The 24589-nt window shown below is 37.8% G+C and overlaps 1 protein-coding gene across 8 annotated transcripts in view; it reads right to left on the reverse strand.

Moving 5' to 3' along the window:
- VPS8 (VPS8 subunit of CORVET complex) overlaps positions 1 to 24589 on the reverse strand; it is a 251146-nt gene that overhangs the window by 51278 nt on the left and 175279 nt on the right. For all 8 annotated transcript variants that reach the window (XM_042902959.1, XM_042902965.1, XM_042902958.1 and 5 more), the window contains 5 exons: positions 20600 to 20681; positions 20200 to 20282; positions 9710 to 9790; positions 7713 to 7882; positions 5493 to 5658 (listed from right to left, as the gene is read on the reverse strand). In XM_042902959.1, coding sequence (XP_042758893.1) covers positions 5493 to 5658; positions 7713 to 7882; positions 9710 to 9790; positions 20200 to 20282; positions 20600 to 20681 — 582 coding nt within the window. The remainder of the gene's footprint in view (positions 1 to 5492; positions 5659 to 7712; positions 7883 to 9709; positions 9791 to 20199; positions 20283 to 20599; positions 20682 to 24589) is intronic.

Consider the following 24589-nt stretch of genomic DNA (forward strand, 5'->3'; position numbering starts at 1 on the left):
CTCTCATAAAATTGTGGAAACTAGCATAAACACATCTTCAGCATATATTTGATAAATTTAATTTTCTCTTTCCTTCTTGTGTTACCAATCCACTAGATCTTTTTACAGTATCCTAGTAACACAGACAGCTAGAAGAAAATTTAAGAAATCCCAAATAGTTCTTACTCTAGAACTACTGCTTCATATGATTTGAGAATCATTGCTTCATTATTAGCAAGTATCAAAGATTTAAAAAAAATTTTTTTAAAGTTTATTTATTTTCAGAGAGACAGACAACGGGAGTTGGGGAGGAACAGAGAGAGAGAAAGAATCCCAAGTAGGCCCTGCACTGTCAGCAGAGCCTGATATGGGGCTCAAACTCACAAAACCATGAGATCATGACCTGAGCCAAAACCAAGAGTCAGATGCTTAACTAACTGAGCCACCCAGGAGCCCCAACGAAAGATTTTCAAGAGGATCTGACTAGTAATCTTACTGGAGTTTCCTGAACAATGAAAAAATTGAGTCATCTCTCTTCCCTTCCAGAATGGGATTGCCTCATACAGCCTCAGAAGTAAAGCTGCCTTTGACATGTAGGTACAACTTCAAGATAATTTACCTTTTCTAGATGTTGTGAGAGAAGGCAGGAGGAAAGTCAATGAAATAGATTACTATCTTTCTTCACTGTATGAGGTGTGGGGATGCTGGTACAAGGCAACCAATGTACTATAAATGGCTTCAGGATTCGACACCTATTTAGGAAAAATTTCTCAGCAAAACATGGAATAAAAAATAACTTCCTAAAACATGATATAAAGGTTACACACTAAATGTCTGTGGTTAACATTAAACTTAATGATGAAAAATTGAACACTTTCCCCCTAAGATCAGTAACAAGGCAAACAGGTCTATTCTTATCATTCCTATTCAACACTGTACTGGAGGCCAATGTAATAAAGAAAGGAAAAGAAATAAAAGGCATAAGATTGGAAACAAAGAAATAAAAGTCTTCATTTGCATATGATCTGATTATCTATGTAGGAAATACCAAAGAACCTATAAGAAAAATATTAGTACTAACAAGTAAGCTTTGTAAGGTCACTGATCACTGGACACAAGATCAATATATGAAAAGAAGTTGTATTTCTGTATCCTAGCAATGAACAATTAGAAAATTGAAATATAAAACTGTAAAATATATATCAAAAGAAACTACATACTTAGAAATAAATCTTAGAAACAAAACATGCAAGATTTACATGCCAAAAACTATAAAGCATTAGTGAAATAAGTCAAAGAAGATTGAAATAAATTGATAGATATACCATGTTAATGGATTGGAAGACTCAATATTGTTAAGCTATCAACTCTCCCCACATTGATTGATCAACAGATCCAACACAATCCCAATAAAATTCCAGCATGACTTTTTTCGTAGAAATTGACAAGCTGATTTTAAAATTTATATGGAAAAGCAAAGGGATTAGAACAGCCAAATGTTAGTAAGAACAAAAACTTGGAGGACTCACAATACCTGATAGATTTACTATAAAACTACCATATTGGAGAAAGGATAAATAGGTCAATGGAAGAACAGAAAGTCAAAAAACAGACCTGCACATACATAGTCAATTGATTTTTGACTAAGATACCAAGGCAATTCAATGCAAAAGAATGAACTTCAATCCTATCTTGTACCCTAGTAAAAATTAACTCAAAGTGCATCAGTGGTTGCCAGGGATAGAGAGTAGGGGGAAATACTGACTACAAAGAGATATGGGGGACTTTTGAGAGTCAGTTATAACATATCTGATTGTCATACAATCAATATCTTGATTGTAAAGGTGGCTGCCAACACTCTCAACAATAGCCAAATTGTGGAAAAAGCCTAAATGTCCATCAACTGATGAATGGATAAAGAAATTGTGGTTTATATACACAATGGAGTACTACGTGGCAATGGGAAAGAATGAAATATGGCCCATTGTAGCAACGTGGATGGAACTGGAAAGTGTGATGCTAAGTGAAATAAGCCATATAGAGAAAGACAGATACCATATGGTTTCACTCTTATGTGGATCCTGAGAAACTTAACAGAAACCCATGGGGGAGGGGAAGGAAAAAAAAAAAAAAAGAGGTTAGAGTGGGAGAGAGCTAAAGCATAAGAGACTCTTAAAAACTGAGAACAAACTGAGGGTTGATGTGGGGTGGGAGGGAGGGGAGGGTAGGTGATGGGCATTGAAGAGGGCACCTTTTGGGGTGAGCACTGGGTGTTGTATGGAAACCAATTTGACAATAAATTTCATATATTAAAAAAAATACAAAAAAAATAGCTAAAGATAAAAAAAAGATGGCTGTCAAAACTCACAAAAGGTAAATTTACTGCTTGTAAATTATGCATTAAAATACGTAATAACATGCATAAAACATAACTATTTTTTAAAAAAGGAAAAAAAGGTCTATTTTAGCTGAGGACTATCTAGAAAGAAAAACATTAGTTGGTAATATCCAAACAGTTATATGCATATAATCACAAGTTGGTTTATAAGCAGGATAAAACTGAAAGAGGAAAAAAACTGAAGTGCCCCAAGATGTGACTTAAGTATTTGCATAAAAAAGGTTCCCTCATCTGCATTTGGATGCAGCTTGGAAACAGGGTGGAAATCATAAGATCTGTCTTTCCTTCCCTAAATGCAAACAAGGAAGCATTTTAGATGACCAGTTAATGAAATTTTCAATCTGGAAACCATACTGAACATCTTTACCTGTAATGTCCTGCCAAAGTCTCTAAATTCAACAATGACTTCTCTTATTCCCAAGTATGTTATTTGTTTATTGCTTTCTACCTCAGTAAATGGTACCATCATCCACCGGTTGTTCAAGTAAGAAATCTGGGTACTAATTTTGACTCCTCCCTCTGTCTTACCTGCCCCATCCGTTTTATTACCAACTCCTGATAATTCTATCTCTCAAATATAGCATCTCTGCTATAAACCAGAAAATAACATGGAACTGGAAGTTGAACGTGACTGGATGACAGGGTGAAAGAGAGTGGTCTGAGATGCAGCTGGTGAGGTAAGCAAGGACCATGTTAACTGTTCTGATGTCTCTGCGCATCTCAAACACATCTCAAATAGGTACTAGTTTCTCCATCCCAACTTCTATCATTCTAGTATAAGTTACCACTTCTTTCCTCCAAATTGCTTCAGTGTTCTTGGGTCTCCCTACATCTGTCCTTATTTCCCTTTCATTTTCTACACTGCAGTTAGAGTGCTCTAAAAATATCGCTCTGAAAAAAAAAATGCTATTCTGATCAGATATTATTCCTTCCTTAAAACCCCTTAATACACTTTCTTTAGCACAAACATCAAAGTAATATGGTCCCTGTTTACTACAGCAGCCTCACCTCATACCACTCATTTTTTCATATTCTTGATCCAGTCATGCTCAATGTCTAGCTTCACAGCAGAGAGGTTATGTCTGTTCTATATATATGGTTCCCTCAGTCTACAGTATCCCTCTTTCTACCCACCATTGAACCTAAACTTGTCTAGCTTGTCTCTTTTCCTTCAGGGGAAGCTAACATGGCACTTCCAGGAAGCCTTCCATGATTTTTCATGTCTACTAAGTCCACTCACTGCCTGCTCTTACAGCATAGTTCATCTCCAAGTACTTGTGGCACAATAAAAAGATAAATATTTGGTCTTTGTCCCTGGTTTCTGGTACATAGCTCCTTAAACTCCTGGAATCTCCTGAGTGATAAGAGTGCCTTCTGTATACTAATGAGATGACTGGTAGCTGTGGATGCCTAGATTGCTTCAAGTTGGGGGCTCGTCATTACAAAGATCAGGTCATGCTTAGAGGCTCTACCCTCCCCTGCTTGCCCTTCATCCCCAACTTCTAGGGAGGGGAGAAGGGCTAGAGATGGAGTATAATCACCAATGGCCAATGATTTAATCAATCATGGTTACATAATGAGACTGCCACAGAAGCCCTGAAGCAGCCAGGTTCAAGGAGCTTCTGAGTTGGTGAACACACTGAGGTACTGGGAAGGTAGTGTGCTGGGAGAGGACAAGGAAGCACCCTTCTCCCTCCATACCTTGCCCTGCTCATTTTTTCTGATGTCTGTTCCTGAGTTGGAACCTCTTCTAAACAGGCAAATATAAAGTTCCAGGAGTTGCTCCTGGTGCATTGTCAAACTGCTGGGGGATTGGTCACGGGAACCTCTGACTCTGCCAAGTCAGACAGAAGGGTAGGTAACTGGACATTCCATTTGCAACTGATGTTTGAAGTAAGGGTAGGCTCATGTGAATGAGCCCTTGAACCTGTGGAATCTGACGCTAACTCCTGATAGTCAGTGTCAGAATTGAATTACTGGACACCCAGCTGGTGTCAGAGTACTGACAGAATTAGTGTCAGACCTGGTGTTGGAAAAGATACCACGCATTTGGCGCCAGAAAGAACTTGAGAATACTTATTCAAAGTCTGTTTGTAACTTCATTGGTTGTGTACTCCATGAGACAAATTCGTGTCTACTACTATACCCCCAGCATTTAGCACAGTGCCTGGCACACTGTTTTGTACATACTTGACAAATATAAATGAACGTCTACCACCAGAGTATAAAAATTCTGAACCGTTATCTGGGAGAAACTAGGTCAAAGTTTTTTTCTGGGTCTACCTCTGACGCAGCACTGAAAGCTGACAGAACAAGGACAGAAGATCAACAGGTTCCACTTTTCACTAAGTGATGTTAAGGCCAACTACAAGGTGGGGGCACAGAGGAAGGAGCAAGAAATGGCAACCGTGACACCTCTTCTCACTCCGAAGAGGAAATAAATTGAGAATAGAATAATGATCAAGTGCTGGTCCTAGCAGCGGCTCCTCCTCCACACTGGGCCCCTTGTGTTGCCAAGTTCTGTTCTCCCAAAAGTTATTAAGCAGCAGAGTTCAAATGCACCACTGCCTGCTTAAGAAGGAAAAAAGAAAGGCTGTCAAATGAACAACAGTTGTATCTAGTCCATGAGTCGAACTCCAAAGGCAATGACAAATTCTCAAATGAACACTACTGCATCAAGTTCTTTGAAGAAAGTTACCCAGCTGAGAGAGCCACGCACAGAGCACATGTGCACTTAGCTTGTCCACTGGTCCCACTGAAGAGGGACAGCTCTGCTCTCGAGCACACAGGTAGCCATCAGTACTTGCTGACCTCTTACTTTGTCAAAGGCTTAAGGAGGCTCATGTATGTACATCCCCCCCGCCCCCTTCAAGTGGATCTTAAACTTCTTCAGAGAAGAAAATGTCTTCTGCCTTTAAAATGTCTTAAATCCCTATTTTCAGCGTAGGGCAAGGAGGAGAAGTTCTTCAAATACTAAATAGAACTGAACGGAAGGTGTCATGCACTAGATACCAACGAGGTAAAGTTGCTGAGGTCTACAAGAAAAACGAGGCCAGGCCCGAAAGACCCTGGTAAGAAAAGACTATCTCCATCTTGCCGTGAAAACAAGTCTTACCTGTGACGGGGCTGTCTTCCCCTTTTTAATTTCAGATGAATTTTCACTTAATTTCCCTGCTTTGTTACTTGAGCTGCATTTGTAGCATGTCCATCTTGTCCGCCCCTCAGTTTCTATGGTGCACTCTTTGTTTTGCAGACAGAATGAGTGATACAAATGGCCACAGCTGCAAAATAAAGGCAACCAATTTGCACTTTTCCTTAACATAAAATCTCCAAACATAAGCTATGCTAGAGTGTATTTATAAGTGGCAAAGACTTCCGGTAAGTTGTAATACACTGACTGTTGTATAGTTAAGAAGAAAGGAAATTTACTTGTTGCCGTCCTCTCTTTTTTAAAACCCAGACTCACGTATTTGCACACCTACGTTGGGAGCAGGAACAGAATCACAATTCTCTTGACTACAAACCACGTGGGAGATGACTTGAACTTCTGTTCGTTTCTCAAACTATGAAATGTTTTTAGCAAGTATGAAAAAAATGCAATTGGGGAAAGCCCTAATGATTTAAGTAGCTTGGTAACAACATGAGTGGTCTGCCTCATCAAATCCAAGGCAACAGTTGTGATTTGATTAATACAAAACTGTCAGGGCTGCAGTAATTCTTACACTATTCCTAAGAAGAAACTCCCTGCTGATTGCTAAGTGAGCCTCCCTAAAGTGAGTGTTGAGTATAATTCTCTGTCATCTTTACTGATTGCTCCTCAACTCTCCAGCCTGAAATGTTGGACTACCTCAGAAGTCAATTCTTTTCTATAGTCTTTACAGTCTTTCTCTACTTTTTTTCTTCTAGAGCTACGCTTGCTCTTTCAGTGATTACTCCAGTTCCACGGCTTTAAAATGCCACCTATGTGTGGATGGGATATCTTACAGGCATCTTAACTCTAACATGTGTCAAACCAAAGTCTTGATTTCACTCTGCTCTACCCCAACTGCATTGCTCTCATCCAACTTTTCCCACCTCAACAACTACATTCTTCCAGTTTCTCAGGCCAAAAAGTTTGGCATCATCCTTCACTATTCTCTTTCTTTCACACCTCACATGCAATCTATAAACAAATCTTACCAGCTCTACCTTTAAAATATGTCCAGAATCCTACCACTTCTTACTTCATTACTACCACCTTGGGCCATCTCTCACTTGGATTACTGCAATAACCTAAATGGTTTCTCTGCTTTCACCCTTGAACTTCTGTAGTCCATTCTCAACATAGCAAAGAGATCCTTAAGACACAGGCCAGACGTCAAACCTATCCTCAAAACCATCCAATGGCTTCTCATCTCAGAGTAAAAGTTTAACCCTTTATAATGACCCAGTTGCTATATAATTTGGCCTCTGTTCTTCTGAAGTCAACTGTTATCATCTTCCCTTTCCTTCACTCTGCTTCGCCAGCACAAGCCTACTCACTCATTACTCTCCAAGTATGTGACCAAGCTCTAGCCTCAAGGTGTCTGCCCTTGCTGATCCTCTGCCTGGGGCACCCCCCTGATACTGCACGGCCACTTCCCTTAGGTCTCTACTCAAATGTCACTAAACTAGTGAGACTTTCCCTAGTTACTCTTTAGAAATTAGTAGCTCCCAACTTTCCTTTACACCATATTTTATTTTATTCATGGTAATTATTACATTTTTATTAATTTTTAAATTGTTATTAAGTCACCTTAACAGTGATGCCTTCCAAGACTACTCTGTATAAAATGTCTTCCCCCACCAAGCACTCTTTTGTGGGCTTTTTGTGTGATGAGAGCTTCTTTCCCTTCCAACTACCAAATCTGCTAATCTTCCTGTGTCTATACTAATAGAAGTTATAACACTTACGTAGCTCTTGCTATGTCAACATGATTACAAGTGTCTTATGTAATTTATCTCATTTAATATTCACAATAAGCTAAGAAAAAGGTACCATGATTATCCCAATTTACAGATAAGAAAACTAAGATGTAAAGAGATTAAATAACATGTTCAAAGTCTCACAGCTAGCAAGTGGCAGAAACAGGATGGGAACTCAAAAAGCGTGGTTCTAGAGTCCATCTTTTATTGCCTTTACCCCATATATTCTCCCAAACCCTAAGCAGAATGTAAGGTCTATGAGGGCAGAACTTTGCCCTGTTTTGTTCACTGCTAGAAAGACTGACTAGAGCTGTGTATCCACATGTATACCTGCCTGGTAATACCATACATGTCGCACACTGTATGTGTAACATTTCCTTCCCTTCATTACCTAAAGACAATGATTTCATCCGCCATTTCTTGGCGTCTCTTGTACTGCTGCAAACAAATAGAGCAGTAATCCTGCTTGGGATTCAGTCCTCTGGTGACTGAAGCTCTCAGGTTACACAATGACCAATGGAGATCTTGGTTTAGAAGGCTAGTAGTTGTTTCCAGCAGAGTCTAGGAAAGACCAAAACAGAAACCAAACACACAAAAATGGTTCTTTAAGTGAAAGAGATGGGAGGAGGTGAATGAGGAGAGACACTTGTTTGGTTTTTTACCACAAACAACTGAAATTAGAATATACTATCTGGGGCACCTGCGTGGCTCAGTTGGTTAAGCGGCTGACTTCGGCTCAGGTCATGATCTCGCGGTCTGTGAGTTCGAGCCCCGCGTCGGGCTCTGTGCTGACAGCTCAGAGCCTGGAGCCTGTTTCAGATTCTGTGTCCCCCTCTCTCTGACCCTCCCCCATTCATGCTCTGTCTCTGTCTCAAAAATAAATAAATGTTTTTTTTAAAAAAAGAATATACTATGTAGGCATAACATTAATAAAAACAAACCCTAAATACTCCCAAATTTAAGTGGTTAACTTTAATGTGCAAGAAATGACAAGGGCATACATCGAGAGTCTCAAAATATTTATTAAAAGGCTATCATTAGTTTCTACTGAGAAATGTGTGCTCTGCCATTCTGTGGCTTAACTCAGCACTGATGGCTTTCGAATGACTAGATAAATACAAACCTATTTTTTAATTACATTTTTCTAATAAGTTCCCTCTGAATGGCTCAAAGTGTTACAACAAACAACCAAAAACTCCGATTTTTTTTTTTTTTTATAGAAACTGCATCCATGGCAATATTTCAAATAACCTTTCACTGAAAAAGCTAATGGCCGTTCCTCAGTTTTCATCTCCCTTGGGCAGAAAGATCACATTTTCCTGATCAGCACTTACAAGTCATTTGAATCTACTTAAGACTGTGACATCTGTCAGTAAGTCACATAAAGACATTTTCATAGCTATCACATTAAGTCTTTTTCATACTTTGTGTGCTTATGTTGCTTACATACTCTAATTCTCAACATTCATATCTATCATTCAGATGTTCAGCTGGGCTCTTTTTTGTCAGTCCCAAAGGGGAAGACATACTGCCCATCCTCCTTGCTATAAGCCTAGTCCTTTAATTTTACCTGTAATGGAGAATTTTTAGGTCTAACAGTCTTACCACTGTAATTCTTTCCAATCAACCCTATTTTTTCCTGCTCTTCCAAAGTTTGCAAACATTTTCTGCCTTGTTCTCAGCTTCCCTTCTGCCAACACGGAGTGCATGCCTGCAGGGGTATCTGTTTCACTGGGCTATGCTTGGCAAAACTGTAGTTCTTCATCACCCTAAGAAAAGCTCTGTCACCCCAATTTTTCTTTTTTTCTCTCAGATTATTAAAGAAGCAGATACTGTATCTACCATACCTAAATGGTGCTTTTCTTAGGTGGCTTCATGAGTCACTTTGAAGTATACTAAGAAAAAAATCTGTATACCATGGTGGCTCCTACTGAGAATCAATGCTATAGGCAGTTCTGAGTTAAACAAAGACTAATGACCACTTTTGGTTAGTGGCAATCATCTGCTTCAGAACGTTTGAAAGAAAATTCATTTAATTTTATTTTGCAATTTCTATACTCATGCTGACTCTTCCTTTTCATGGTTACATTCTTCCATTCAATTATTTTCCAGAATATTTCTCACACTTTTCACTTAGAAAAAAAGAACTGTTCCATTCCCAATGAATAAAATGAGTCCAAATTTGATACATTTCCACATTCTACAATATCTCTGTGTGTGTATACACATATTAATTAAGGCCAAGAGATTTATAAGCTTTTAAAAAGCATACACTTCAATCTACCAAACTTCCATTAAATAGGAATTTTTAAAGAAAAAGTATGGGTGCAAAGAAAAAAGAAATAGCTTCTTTTTACCTTAGGACAGCCTCAGAAATAGAAAGCTTACTTGTTCATAGTTAAAGGTATCCAACATTCCCAGAATGAGTCCCTGGATTTCTCCAAGTTTTCCTTTTCCGTAAACTGGATCCTAATTAGAAAAAAGTTGCAAACGTGTAATTTTGTTCTTGATATTTTAAAATCACTTTAATATATAAGTTATCAGAAAGAGCCAAATACTCAAGTACTTTTCCACAGTCACAAAATATTTATTCTTTCATTAACCTTCCACTAGAAATGTGTATCAGTCTCCCTCTGCCCATCATAAATATTTTGAAAAAAAAGACAAAATAAAACTTAAGTGATATGAGCCCCTTACCTAATAATCTTTTTGCAAGTGTAATTAAAGTTCACCCTGGTTTTGTTTCTGCAAGAAGCTTCCTCTCCTTCTTTATATTAAACATCACCCATGCCTCTTTGAGCTCTTATTTATCTGCTACATTAAAACTGATGTCCACCTGAATGCCAGAATCTGTCCAACAACCCCTTCTATGACCCACACCTGGCCCCCTCCTGGCTCCCACCAACTAAATCGTTTCAGTTTAGGAGATTAATTTTTGGATCCAAGGAGCAACTTTCAGTTTTTTAAAGCTTTTTTCAATAAAGTCACTACTGATCAACAACACATACTCAGACAACCAATCTCCCCTTCACTGCTTTTCCTATGCGGTATGCCAAGTAACTTGTTTAGTAGGTACAATCTGGAAAAAAAACTGAAATGTATAAAAACAATTCAAAAAGTAGACACAAAAAACTGAAATCCAGCCACACAGAGATAAACACTGTTGATATTTTGATGCACATTTTTCCAGTCTTGTTTCTGGGAAAGGAGACAAAGGGCAAGAGGGAGAGATGTATTTCTTAGTGTACAAAATTTGAGCATTTTACATACTTTTATAACAGTATATTGTGAGAAGTTTCCCATATCAAATATTTCATAACAGCCACAGAATATGAATCATGTAAAAATATCACTTGTCATTCAACCCTTCTCTACTGCTGGACATGTAAGTTTGCCTCCCCCTTCCTAACTCCCACTCACAATTGTCAAATGCTGGTGGCTGTAAATTTTAGTCTAAATCTCTCATTCTTTCTTTAGAGATTTCTAGAAAGGGAATTACAGACTCAAAGAGGGTTTTTATGGGTATCGATATATACTGCCAAATTGCTGTACCGCTAAGTTGTATTATGCAACTTTTATCTCCATCGGCCTATTTGAGTGATCATTTTACCGCACCTTTGGCTAGGCCCAGAATTATAATTAAAACATTGCTAATAAATGAGTATGTCAAATCTATTACTTTACTCTAATATGGGATTATGTCTGACATAAATGATTCTCCCATGCCAAACAGGGGAGCCCAACCATACAGTAATGATGAATATAGCTATTTATTTAAGTGGGTAGCACATGCCAAGCACGGTACTCCGTACTTCTTATATGTACCATATCATTACACTCCTTCCAGAACATTTATAAATGAAGAAATTCAAGCTCAGAAAGGTTAAGTAAAATTCTCTAAGATCACAAAACTATTACACAGATAAACTGGGATTTGAACCTAGGTACTTCAGAAACCATGTTTTTAATTAATATGTTATACTGGTCTCCCAAGTTAGATACATAGACTGATAAACTAAATAATAAGCTAATGTTTGCTGGAAAATGTAGGTAACATTTCTGGCTACTTCTTAGAGAGTGGCAGTTATTAAAATCTTGGTGCATTAAAAAAAAAAGAGGTTAGAGTGGGAGAGAGCCAAAGCATAAGAGACTGTTAAAAACTGAGAACAAACTGAGGGTTGATGGGGGGTGGGAGGGAGGGGAGGGTGGGGGATGGGTATTGAGGAGGGCACCTTTTGGGATGAGCACTGGGTGTTGTATGGAAACCAATTTGACAATAAATTTCATATATTAATAAAAAAAAATAAAATAAAATTTGACTGTAATAAAAAAAAAAAGAGTAATTCGGAGTTTAGATGTTAAGAAAAGACTGTAAAACAGGAAAAACATTGGAGAGAGGTTCAGGAATGTGAGAAGAAACTGTTTTTCTGCTCTTATACCACATAGTCTGAGTATTTGCTTCCTTTTCTCTTCTAGGCTCCGATGATGGCTCTTGAAGACTGGGTGGGCACAGTTTCTAACCGAGATTGTTTTTCAGTACTTTCAGTTGGGTGACAGCAACACAAGATATTAATCTTTTATTAGAAAAACAGGCCATATACTCACCAGATAATTTTTTGTTTTCTTTTTTTTGCATAAAAATAGATACATGTTAATGCTTCTAAGCTTATACTCAATTATGCTTTTGGTCAAGCTCTTAATAAATACACCTATTTGTCAAAGTATCAAGAGACAGTGTAATACTTTATTACAAAAAATATGTATTACAGTATCTACCCTACTATATACATCCAATACACTAATAAGCTCTAGCACAGAAAAGCTCTGTCATTTGTTTATGACAAGGGTGGTTTGGAGAATAAAAAGGTCTTTAAAAGGTTAAATTCTGGGGAAAGGAAAAAATCTTTATAGGTCATGTCTATATTTGTATCAGTACATTTCACTTTAATATGCATAATTTAAAAGCAAAATCATGAAAATTACCTCATGCTGTGGCAACATATAAATTATAGAATGCAAAAGGGAGCTCAAGGCTTCTAGCACAGCATGTACACAATCCACTAGCTTTTCCAATTATTTCCCAAAGATGTCAGTTAGATTCTTTAGCAATGAATAACTACTGAGGTTTCTCTTCAACTCATTTTTTAAAAAGTTCTTTGGCAAAAGACGTGATGACCACTTTCCCCCATCTTGCTTTTTCTGGAACCTACTGTAGCATGTATGTGGTTTGTTTTATAATTAAAATCGTTACTAATCAAGCATTACTTTAAAATATGAATAATGCCCTCAGCAGGTTAGCATATAAATCATTTGTTTGCTTTAATTTCCTCAGTAAGACAGTCATAAACAGCTTCCTAGAACACAAGAATTACTTTTTGCCATAGAGTAAAGATCAATAAAACCAAGTGGGGAAGACAGAATATATGTAACATAAACATGTTCCCTTAAAAACACTAACTTACCATCTAATGTTCATGGAAGAAGCCTGCACAATTCAGGTGCCAGGCATCAGTTTGAATAAACATTTAGAGGTCAAGAAGATCTTTGAGAACCTCTTATCATGAGAACATCTCCTCTGGAAAAACTAATTATGTGAGCAACTGCTCGTCTAAATAACTGTCACTCCCTCTCTTCTCTCCAAGGGGCCTGATAAAGGGAGGTGGATCTGAAGTACACCAGAGCTGGTATGGGCTGGTGTTAGGTATGGGAGGCCTAAAATTTGGAGTTCAGTTAATGTTCTAGCTATGCCCACCTAATAAGTGAGTAAACTAAGGAAAGTTAGTGTATACAGAGATCAAAGGAGATAAAGAACACAAAAGTGCTTTATAAACTGCTTAGAACTACCCCAAAACATGAGGTGATTGAGCCAACTAATATTTGTTGAGTATGGACTATGAACATAGGAAATGTTCTAGAAAATATTCTACTGGAGAAAACTTACAGTGCATTAAAAACTGGGGCAGACAAAAAAATGATAAGGGACAAGATTTCAAAAAAAACAAAAAACGGGGATGCCTGGGTGGCTCAATCAGTTAAGTTTCCAACTTTGGCTAAGGTCATGATCTCAGGGTTCGTGAGTTCCAGCCCCGCATCGGTCTCTGTGCTGATAGCTCAGAGCGTGGAGCCTGCTTCAGATTCTGTGTCTCCCTCTCTCTTTGCCCCTTCCCTGTTCATGCTCTGTGTCTCTCAAAAATAAACAAACATTAGAAAAAAAAATGCCCCAAATCCTAAGAACATAAAAATTCCGGTTAGAGTTCTTGATAACTTAGATGTAAAGGATCAATACCTTGAAAGACACTATCTACCAAAACTCATACAAGGGGAAATAGATAAACAAGGCCTGTGTCTCTTAACCAAACCGAATCCTTAATTAAGAACATTTCAAAACAGAAGGCACCAGGCCCACATGGTTTTTCATTGGTTTATTCTACCAAATATTTAAGAAGAAATTATATCAATATTCTACAATGTTTCAGAAAACAGAAGAAAAGAAAACATTTTCTACTTATTTGATGAGGCCAGCATTACCCAGACAAAACCAGACAATCTCTATCAAAATGCTAGCAAGTTATTTTATGCATAGAGACACAATTATTCTATAGTTTATATGGAAAGGCAAAAAACCCAAAATAGCTAACACAATACTGAAGAAGGACAAGATCAGAGGACTGACATTACCTGACTTTTGGATTTACTATGAAGCTACAATAATGAAGACAATGTCACAATGGCAAATGACTAAACAAATAGATCACTGGAAAAGAATAGAGGACTCTGAAATCATGCCCCATAAATACAGTCAACTGACCAAAGGCTATTCAGTGAAGAAATGGACAGTCCTTTCAACAAGTGGTGCTGGAAGAACTGGACATCCACATGGAGAAAAAGAACTCCAGACACTGACCTTCTATCTTTCACAAAAATTAACTCAAAATGGATCATAGACCTAAAATGTAAAATGCCAAACTTTATAACTTCTAGAACATGGAGAAACAAATCTAGGTGATCCTGGGTTTGAGGATGAGTTTTTAGATACAACACTAAAAGCACAATCCATTAGGGTGCCTGGGTTGCTCAGCTGGTTAGGCTTCCAACTCTTGATTTAGGCTCTAGTCACAATCTCATGGTTCGTGAGGTTGAACCCTGCATTGGGCTCTGTGCTGTGCGGAGCCTGTTTGGGATTCTCTCTCTGCCCCTTCCCTGCTCGTGTGCACACATGTGCATGCTCTCTCTCTCAAAATAAACATTAAAAAAATAAATAAATAAAAGCACAATCCATGAAAAAAAACCCTGAAAAGTTGGACCTCATTAAAATTAAAAAACTTCTGGGGCGCCTGGGTGGCTCAGTCAGTTGAATGTCCAGCTTCGGCCCAGATCATGATCTCACAGTTCGTGAGTTCAAGCCCCGCATCGGGCTCTGTGCTGACAGCTCGGAGCCTAGAGCCTGCTTCAGATTCTGTGTCTCCCTCTCTCTCTCTGCCCCTCCCCAGCTTGCGATTTGTCTCTGTCTCTCTCAAAAATAAATAAACATTAAAAAATTTATCAATCAATCAATCAATCAAATTAAAAAACTGCTTCATGAAAAGATCTGTTGAGAGCATGAAAAGACAAGCTACCAACTGGGAGAAACAAGGGCAAAACATATCTGACAAAACACTTGTATAAAAAATATACAAAGAACTCTTAAAACTCAACAATAAAAAGAACCTCCAAACCCGACTAAAAAGCGGGCCAAAGATCTGAACAGACACCTTACCAACGGGGACACAGATGGCAAATGAGCAACATGAAAAGGTGTTCAATGTCACAGTTCATTAGGGGACTGCACATTAAAACAACGAGAGACCACTACACATCTATTAGAATGATTAAAATCCAGAACACTGGATTTATGGACACTTGCTTTATAGCCCAGAGTATGGTCTTGGTAGATATTGCATGTACAGCTTGAGAAGAATGTGTTGTAATTGATATGTAAATGTCAACTAGGTCAAAGCAGTTAAAATTGTTCAGCAGAAAGGTGTTGTCATCTTTATGTTTGGTCCTCTGCCTTTTTTCTCTGGCTGCTTTTAAGCTTCTCTGTTAATCTCTGATTCTGAGCAATCATGATGCGCCTGGTAGTTTTCCTCATACTGCTCGGGTTTGGGGTTATGGATCTGTGTGCTAACAGTTCTCCATAAATCTGGAAAATATGCAGCCAGTATTTCTTCAAGTAGTTTTTCTGTTCTGACTCCCTGTTTTCAGGATTCCATTTTAATTTGGGCTGTTTGAAATTGTCCCACAGCTGATAACTCTGGTTCATTTTTTTTTTTTCCAATTCATTCTATTTACTTTTATTTTGGATTGTCTATATTGTTATGTCTTCAAATTCACTTATCTTTTTTCTGTTTTGGTGTCCTTGTCTGCTAATTCTAACATCCAATGTCATATCTGGGTTTCATTTTCCAACTTTTTTGCACACCTTGTAATTTTTGATTCAGTGTCATATGCTATTGGGACCTAGATATTTTTTTATTCCTAAAAGCATTTTTAACCTTTGTTTTGGGATGCAATTAAATTACTCGGAAAGTTTGATCCTTTCAGGTCTTGCTTTTAAGATTTGCAAGGCATGGCTGGAGCTATGTGTAGTTTAGGGCTGTTTCCTATTACTGAGTACTTCCGAGTACTTTACCCAATGTTTGGTGAATTATGAGGTCTTCTTCCTTCTAGTCTTGTTGTTGGTCTTGTGTGAGTACAAGTATAATTCCCTCTGATCCTTTCATGTGTTTCTTTCCCTGGCCTCCCTAGTTTCCTGAGATTGTGTACGTTTTGAGGAGGGCCTTTGGTCTATCTCCAGAGTTCTTTTGCCTGGTACTTGCCTGAAAACTCTGGGCATCTTGGACTCCTGACTCTCAGCGCCATCTCCTGAAAGCAATGAATATACTGGAAACTGGCTGTGATACCCCTTCCTGCACTATTGCCTAGAAAGTCTCTCAAGACATTAAGGTGGGGCAAACACAGGGCTTACTCTGTTTCCTGTCCCTCAGGTATCACTGACCTTCATTGCCTGATACTCAGTGTTTTTTAAAACTATTTCATATACTTTGTCCATTTTTTGGGTTGTTTCAGGCAAAGGAGATAAATCGGGCCTCTGTTACTCCATCTTGGCCAGAAGTGGAATTCTTCCATCCTTGACCTTTTATCCACTCTAAAAACATTAAGTACCTACTGTATGCCAGGTGCCTCTGAGCTAGGTGATGGTGACAGAGTACTAGCAAAGTATAGTCTTATTCCCAAGCCCTTCTGTTCTAATGGTAAATAAAAATCAGTAAATAGGGGCGCCTGACTGGCTTAGTCGGTTAGGATTCCAACTCTTGATATTGGCTCAGATCATGAATTCACTGTCATAAGAGTGAGCCCCCCCCCCCCCCCCCCAATCAGGCTCTGTGCTGAGCGTGGAGCCTACTTGGGATTCTCTCTCTCCCTCTCTCTCTGCCCCTCCCCTGCTCTCTCTCTCTCTCTCTCTCTCAAAATAAATAAACAAACTTAAAAAAATTGGTAAACAGACCTGATTCTTAGATGTTCTGTAACTCCAATTTTGGCCTTCTGCTTTCTTTGCTAATTTACTTCCTCCTAAAGTTCACTTAGTTTCAAGTATTGAACTACTACTTCTGTGTTGATGACTTCCAAGTCTATGTCTCCACTTTTATCTTTTTCTATAAACTCCAGTCTTGTATTCTCCCACGGCTCATTGTTAGTCAATCACACTAACAAGTTCTTCTTAAATTTCCCTACCTCTAAACATCAAAAAGTCAAGTGGATTCTACTAATTTCCAAATTCATCTTCTCTTAGCCATTCTATGCAACTCAATTAACAAACTTTGAGTACCTAATACATTCTAGGTATTTCTATGCCTTCAGTCTTGATCCCTTTCAATTTATCCTATATAACATACAGGGTGAATGATCTTTCTAAAGAGAAACCTCATTCCATCATTCCTCTGCTTAAAATCCTTTGATGAGAATCTACAAATTTTAAAATTAAATCCAAAGTCCAACCTTATGGTTCACAAAGCAATTAAAGGCACAATCCCTGCAAGTCTCAAATTTCAGCTCCGTGACTCACCTTTATTCTTATGTTCCAAGCATACTTAAACATTTGCAACTCCCCCAAATGTACCATGTTTTACCTCACATTCTTTGTATATATAGTTCACTCCGCTTAGAATAGTGCTATCTCCTTTTTTCCCCCTGATTCCTTTAGGCTATTTAAGATTCAGTTCAGACATCTCCTCCTCCAGGAAATCTTCTCAAATTACCCAATCTGTTTCAGAGATAAACTTTCTTTCTTTTTTTTTTTTTAAGTTTATTTATTTTGAGAGAGAGTGAGCATGGGAGGGGCAGAGAGAGAGGGAGAGAAGGAGGGAGGGAGGGAGAGAGAGAGAATCCCAAGCAGGCTCCACACTGGCAGCACAGAGCTCAATGTGGACTCTAACTCATGAACTGTTGAGATCATGACCTGAGCTGAAACCAGGAGTTGGCTGCTCAACCGACTGAGTGACCCGGCGCCCCCAGAGATGTACTTTCATTGGTACTCCTCTGCTAAAGTTATGTAGAAACTCAACTCATCCTAATTTATTCAAAAAACAAAACTATTATGAAGATACTGGGCTCTTCTAGGGCAGGAGCTAAGTCTTTCATCTACACAGGAAATGACCAAACAGGGAAACATATAATAAACGAATAATTAATTAAACTCCTCAAGGGGCGCCTGGGTGGCGCAGTCGGTTAAGCGTCCGGCTTCAGCCAGGTCACGATCTTGCGGTCCGTGAGTTCGAGCCCCGCGTCAGGCTCTGGGCTGATGGCTCGGAGCCTGGAGCCTGTTTCCGATTCTGTGTCTCCCTCTCTCTCTGACCCTCCCCCGTTCATGCTCCGTCTCTCTCTGTCCCAAAAATAAATAAAAAACGTTGAAAAAAAAAAAAAAAAAAAAACTCCTCAAAAGACCAGGCAGTGAAACAACTGAAAAGCTTATATGACATAATAGGAAAGAGAATAAATTAGGAGGTGAGAGACTTCGGTGGTAGCCTGGGTTTTGCCACTAACGGCGGGCCACGTAATAACTTTTCCATACTTCAGTTTCTTCCTTCATCAAGAAATTTCTGTAGTAGCCCTCTCTACCTCAAGAGGTTGTTGTGAGTTTCAAAGGAGATACTATTTGTGAAAACACCTTGAAAAAATAAAAATCTCCATACAAATATAAGGTAGAGTTACTATTACAGTAATCACAGCATGCAAATAAGGAGAACAAACTGAGGTTTGATGGGGGGTGGCCGGGAGGGGAGGGTGGGTGAGGGGTATTGAGGAGGGCACCTTTTGGGATGAGCACTAGGTATTGCATGGAAACCAATTTGACAATAAATTTCATATTTAAAAAAAAAACTGCAACAAATTAAAAAAAACCTGCAACAAATTTAAAAGGAAAAAAAATAAAAAATAAAATAAAAAATAGCATACACTCCTTATTAATGGGAGTAGAAGGTGGCAGGTACTTTTTCTACTACTGACGGTAGAAATATGATAAGAACGCAGTTAAAATGAATGCCAAAAAAAAAAAAAAAAAACAAAAACGAAATGACTGTCAATATAGCTCAAAATAAAGGGAAGGTTTTCTAATATCAAAAGCCTTCAAAGTCAGGAAGCTTGAAAAACAAAATTTTTAAAATCACCAAGAGAAAAATTTATTTTTATTTATTATAAATTCATGTATCATCAAGCGTGGTTACAGCTCGACATAAAGCAAAATGCATACACTGAGAGAGGAGCCACTTTCAGCTTTAAGATTTCAGTTTTTCTGATTTACTTGGTAAAGTATTCCTGCCTTACGAAAATATTACTTTATATATGATGAAAAACATTATGACTAAGGTATTCCAAAATGTATATAAGAGAAGCAGTCTATATCAAAGACTTATCCAACACATGATAAGGACCGAATGAGATAATGCATGTAAAGATACATAAGCTGTGATGAGAGACCACGGACGCAGCAGTCTGTATCCGCAGAGGCCCAGACACTTAATACCAGATTGAAGTAGAGCTTGGCAAGCCTTAAAAGAGAGCTGACAGGGACATTCTTTATGGGAGAAAAATCATCTGAAAATTAGAAAGACCAATGGTATCACAGTGCTGTTGGATTTTTTCTTTCTCTTTTTCTTGGCATGTCTCATGCTGCATAAGATGAAAGAAGACAAAATGGATTCCAAGGATAATTCCCACTGTTTCCCCAAAAATGTTCACAGGTTTTTCACAAAATATACCATAGGGTATTTTTAGCGTTCTTTTGATGATGTTGGGAGTGTTCAGGCCTTTTTGCTGAGGAAAACAGGGTAAAATAATGTTTCCTGCAAAGGCTTTGGACACAAAGTCGGCTAGAATATAGAACAGGGGATGAAATCTTGAACATAACATTTTTTATGATGAGTTAGAAAATTTAAGTTACAACCAATAATTAGGAAATGCCGATATTAACTTCATTTGTAAGTTATCTTTTTTTTTTTAATCTAAAAAGCATATTTAGCTGGAAATAAATGGTGATTCTCTCCCAGTTAGCATATGAATAGGAAGCTTGTACATCTGAATCCCACGATAACAGTGAACGTCTGAAGGCTGCACACCCTAACTGAAGCTCATGGGTGTGTGCCAGGCAAACCTAGCCTCCTGGAGCACCAGGAAAGGTTCAAGGACGTCTGTCCTAAGGTAGATATTTAGCAATGCCAAAAATCAACTGCATTACTCTGGAGACCCATGTAAGCATTAGCTTCATTTGCCTGTTATTTAAACATAACTAAAATATTCATTGAAGTTGATCAACACTGAATACCGACCCCCTTTTAACTCACCTGTAAGATTCTTTGCAAGATGGATGGAAGGGCAATAAAAGCTGCCATGCTGTTTAGAACTTGCATGGTCAGAGATCTCAGAGCTGTTACAATAACAAAATGTTGACATTAAGGTTAGTTTAAAATAAGAGGTTTTGGTTTTCAAGTTAGTGAAAAATAGTGGATTTACCTAGCTTCCTAGAAACTTAGCTAACCGGGGCCAGCTGGATATTTTAAAGTTACTGTTGATAACTAACAAAGCTACTATTATTCAAGACAAATGACAGAATTGGTGCCATAGAAAAAACTGAATATAAAAGGGGAGATTAACACTATACTATGATTTCATTAAGAAAAACAGTAATGATAATTTTTAGCAGATAATAATTGGCGATGGTGTAGGTGGACTCGATAAACCTACCTTCAGGGTGTAGATGAGGTGCAGCTGAACCAGACAGCTTCTGAGGGGCCATCATTGCCTCCAATAATGGAAACCAGAGTGCCTATAATGTCAGAGGAAACCACAGCGCTCTGTTATTTTTAAGATTAACATCAGCATAGTGTTTTACAGGTTGAAATGTGCCTCTGACATACATTTGTTTGCAAAAAAAAATTTTTTTTTAAAGAAAAGATGGAACACTTGACTGGGAAGAGAAAAGACAGTAAGAAACAATGACCATAGCTCAAACAGATGTCTTTACCATGCACCCTGGGAAAATAAAGAAACTGAAGTCAGTAAGTCTAGACCTTGGAACTATAATCTCCTGTGTCTCGGGAGAAGGTAGGTTCAAAGCAGACACGGCAGAGCCTCCAGTCAGGTTCTTGTATACTATGCTATAAAACCATCACTGACCAAGTCTAAATAACCCTATGTACTGCAGGAGAGAACAGAGAACAGCCCCCTCCACTACCTCATCTCCACCCCCTCCCCCATTTCTCTTTAGCGATGTCAAGCAAGATCAATGAATGAAGGTTATCCAAAATTTGTTCCCTCTCTCAAGCATTATTTTGTATTTCCTTAGTCATCACAGACCCAAGAAGTAGAAGTTAACATTTCAATTAACATTTCCAACCACATCAGTAGATAAACAGATCATTATTTATTCCTATTATGTTGGGTGCTCTATTAAATGATTTACACAAATTTTTTCATTTCAATCTTGTAACAGCCTTACACCGTAAGCATGACCTTCACTTGAGATAAGAACTGAAATTTAGAAAAGTAATTTGCCAAAGATCACACCGTCAGTAAACTGGTGCTGTGACTCCAAAATCTGTGTTTTCCTAAGCCTTGGGAAAAATCTTTATCATCAAAAATCAAACTAATACATTTCAAAACTTCGACTACGGTTTCTTGTTGGATAATCATTTACAAAAGCTTTATTTAACTCTATGTCTTGGGAGGAACCTATTCCTGCAAACATCTGGGAATCATGAAGAAAGGTCAGAGCAGAACAAGAGTGGTTCTAGGAAGCTCTGTAAATACAGAAGGGAAATGTGTCGCCCATTACCTGACACTGTACAAGTCCTATGGCAGTGGAGATACAGGAGCCCCTTAAGGCAAAGGAGACTTTCCCACTGGGTGACCTCCCAACTGAAGAGCTCTATTGAAGAGCTAAGATTTTATACTGATGACTTTTCATGCATTCCAGTTCATAAGATACTGGTTTTAACTTGGTTTTTATTTTATTGAAATTTTAATTTAGTACTCATGAACTTTTAATCTTGTATTTTATTCTGAGATAGCTTTACTTAGCTTACCTTTTAGTTGCCTATTTTAGCTTGTTTTTATAACCACATCATTTATTTCTGTGTATTTTAATTGTGTAATTTAATTGTATATGGCAAAATTTTTACCTTGTTTTTTATATTTATTATGTTTATAAATTTGGTTTTTAAATTTTCTTATTTAATCCAGACAATTTAGAAGAAATACCTTTGTAAAGATTAGTTCTTTAATGAGTATAAATGGCAGCCTGGGGGGAAGCATGGTTGTAAGAGGTAATAGCCATGAAATGTGTTCACACCCTACTTCCAGGAGTTATTCTTCTTTAACTAAATCTCCACATGAACCATCCCCTGAAAGCAACACAACTAAACTTGAATTCCTTTGTTATGTTATGTAATAAACAGCTTTCTTCTTAGGGAATTATATGCACAACAAAGCCAGATTCTTTATTATATGTGTATCAGGAAAGCCTTGTAAACAGATAAACAAAGGTAGGACAGGTAGAGATTCAACTTGAGAAAGGACAAACAGCCCAACTTCCTGCAGTCTGACTTTTACGTAGATACTCGTAACATTAAATCTTGTGATGACAACTTTTAGAAAAAGATACTACAAACAGTTCATCATTAAACTTTCGAGTACTTCAAATTTTCTAGTTAGTTTAGTGTCTGTGGCAACAGCTTTTGCTCTCCCTCTCCAAAACAAAACAAAAACAAAGCAAAGAGAATCAAGGCAAACAACCATGAAAATCCCCCAAACTTAATGTTTTGGTATCACACAAAATCAGTCTAGCATTTTTCAGACAATAAAGAAATTAACATTCAAATATTTTTGTTGTTGTCATAAAACTTGTTCAGAAATGAAGCAGAAACCAGTTGTTGGAGAGTGGGGTCACAAAGAGAGTAGTGAGCATGTGTGTGTCCGCACGCGTGTGTGTGTGTGTCTAAGACAAGGATAGACAGACAGACTTTTCTTACAGGCAGCCAGTGAATGGTATAATAATAGTCTTACAGAATGAAAATTTCAAAGGATAGGAAGAAGTCTAACATCTAATACCTTTATTAAAACAAATTCCAACTCAGACAAAAAAAAAAAAAAAAAAAAGAATAAATTTTCCTTTGGCCACATCAAAGGAAGCATTGTTCCCGTCTGATTAAGAGATACGGAGTTCAAATACAGTCAGAATAATCCCTAGAGTTCTGGAGGCATGGATTTTTATAACTAATTCTACCATTAATGCATGTGAATCTGGACACATTTTCAGCTTATGTGAACCTAAACAGCCTTACTTAAAAGACATAATCATCGTTTTTCGCTTAAACTGTCCACGAGAAGTTGCGAGAGTCTCAAATAAGATACCGGAGAGGAGATGGGAGGGTTGAAAAGTGAAAAAGACTTAGAATTAAGTATATATGAACACAGCTTTAAGAATTCTACCCTATTATGTTCTCTACCAAAATATAACCATGTCCAAATACAGCCAGCTAACCAAAAGATAAATGAAAATAAAAACTTTAGGAATGGAAAAATCATGGCAAAAAGGACTGGTGTAAAGCTTATCATCCGTTTAAAAAAGGTTGAACAATTTGTGGGAATTTTGGATACAGAAAAGAATGTGTTACTAGCCTTAATGAGGTAAAATAACATAACCTATTAAAATTAAGAGGGATGGAGAAGAGAGGTTGGAGCAAGCATGAGTTTGTACAAATTTCCTTACTGGCTTCGCATCACAGATATTATAAAAACTGAAATGTAATTATAAACATAGTAATTCCAATCTATTGCAGTCATTCAGATTTTTTTTAAGCTGTAGTGATATTTATTAAGAGATAGTATGGTGCAGAAATATTGTTTGAAATTCAGAAAGTCCTCAGTTTTACCTAAGCTTCCTAAATGAGTTGGACACTATATTTATTTATAAAAGCAAGTATTACGTGATCCAGTTTTTGTACGATCATGTTAACCTAGGCAGATAAAAAATATCTAGACTGATGGTCACCAAATGATAATGATGGTTATTTCTGGGTGATAGGATTTTATAGGGTAATTTTTTGTCAAAGTTTATTTATTTATTTTGAGAGAATGAGAGCAGGAACAAAGGAGGAGGAGCGGGAGGGGCAGAGACAGGGAGAGAAAGAGAATCCCAAGCACACTCAGCACTACCAGCACAGAGGCTGACACAGGGCTCGAACCCACGAACCGTGAGATCATGACCAGAGCCCAAACCAAGAGTCAGACACTGAACCAATGGAGCCACTGAGGTACCCTTATAGGGTAATTAAAAAAAAAAAAAAAAAAATTCTTCTGTGTAACTTTCTGGATTGCAGGATTTTTAAAAATGATAACTACTGGGGCTCCTGGGTGGCTCAGTTGGTTGAGTGTCCAATTGCTGTTTTGGCTCAGGTCATGATCTCAGTTTGTGAGTTCGAGCTCCACATTGGGCTCTATGTTGACAGTGTGGAACCTGCTTGGAATTCTCTCTCTCCTCTCTCTCTGTCTCTCCCCTGCTTGCACACAAGCACTCTCTTGCTCTCTCTCAAAATAAATAAACCCTAAAAAAAATGATGAATATGTATCATATCACATAAAAAATTTTTTTAATAAAGAAACAAAAATCACATCTATTATGTAAATGTGCTTGCTGTACACATTTATCTTCTAAAAGGTTTTCAAAATTTATGG

This window comes from Panthera leo, chromosome C2 (genome assembly GCF_018350215.1).
Source record: "Panthera leo isolate Ple1 chromosome C2, P.leo_Ple1_pat1.1, whole genome shotgun sequence".
Classification (NCBI taxonomy): domain Eukaryota; kingdom Metazoa; phylum Chordata; class Mammalia; order Carnivora; family Felidae; genus Panthera; species Panthera leo.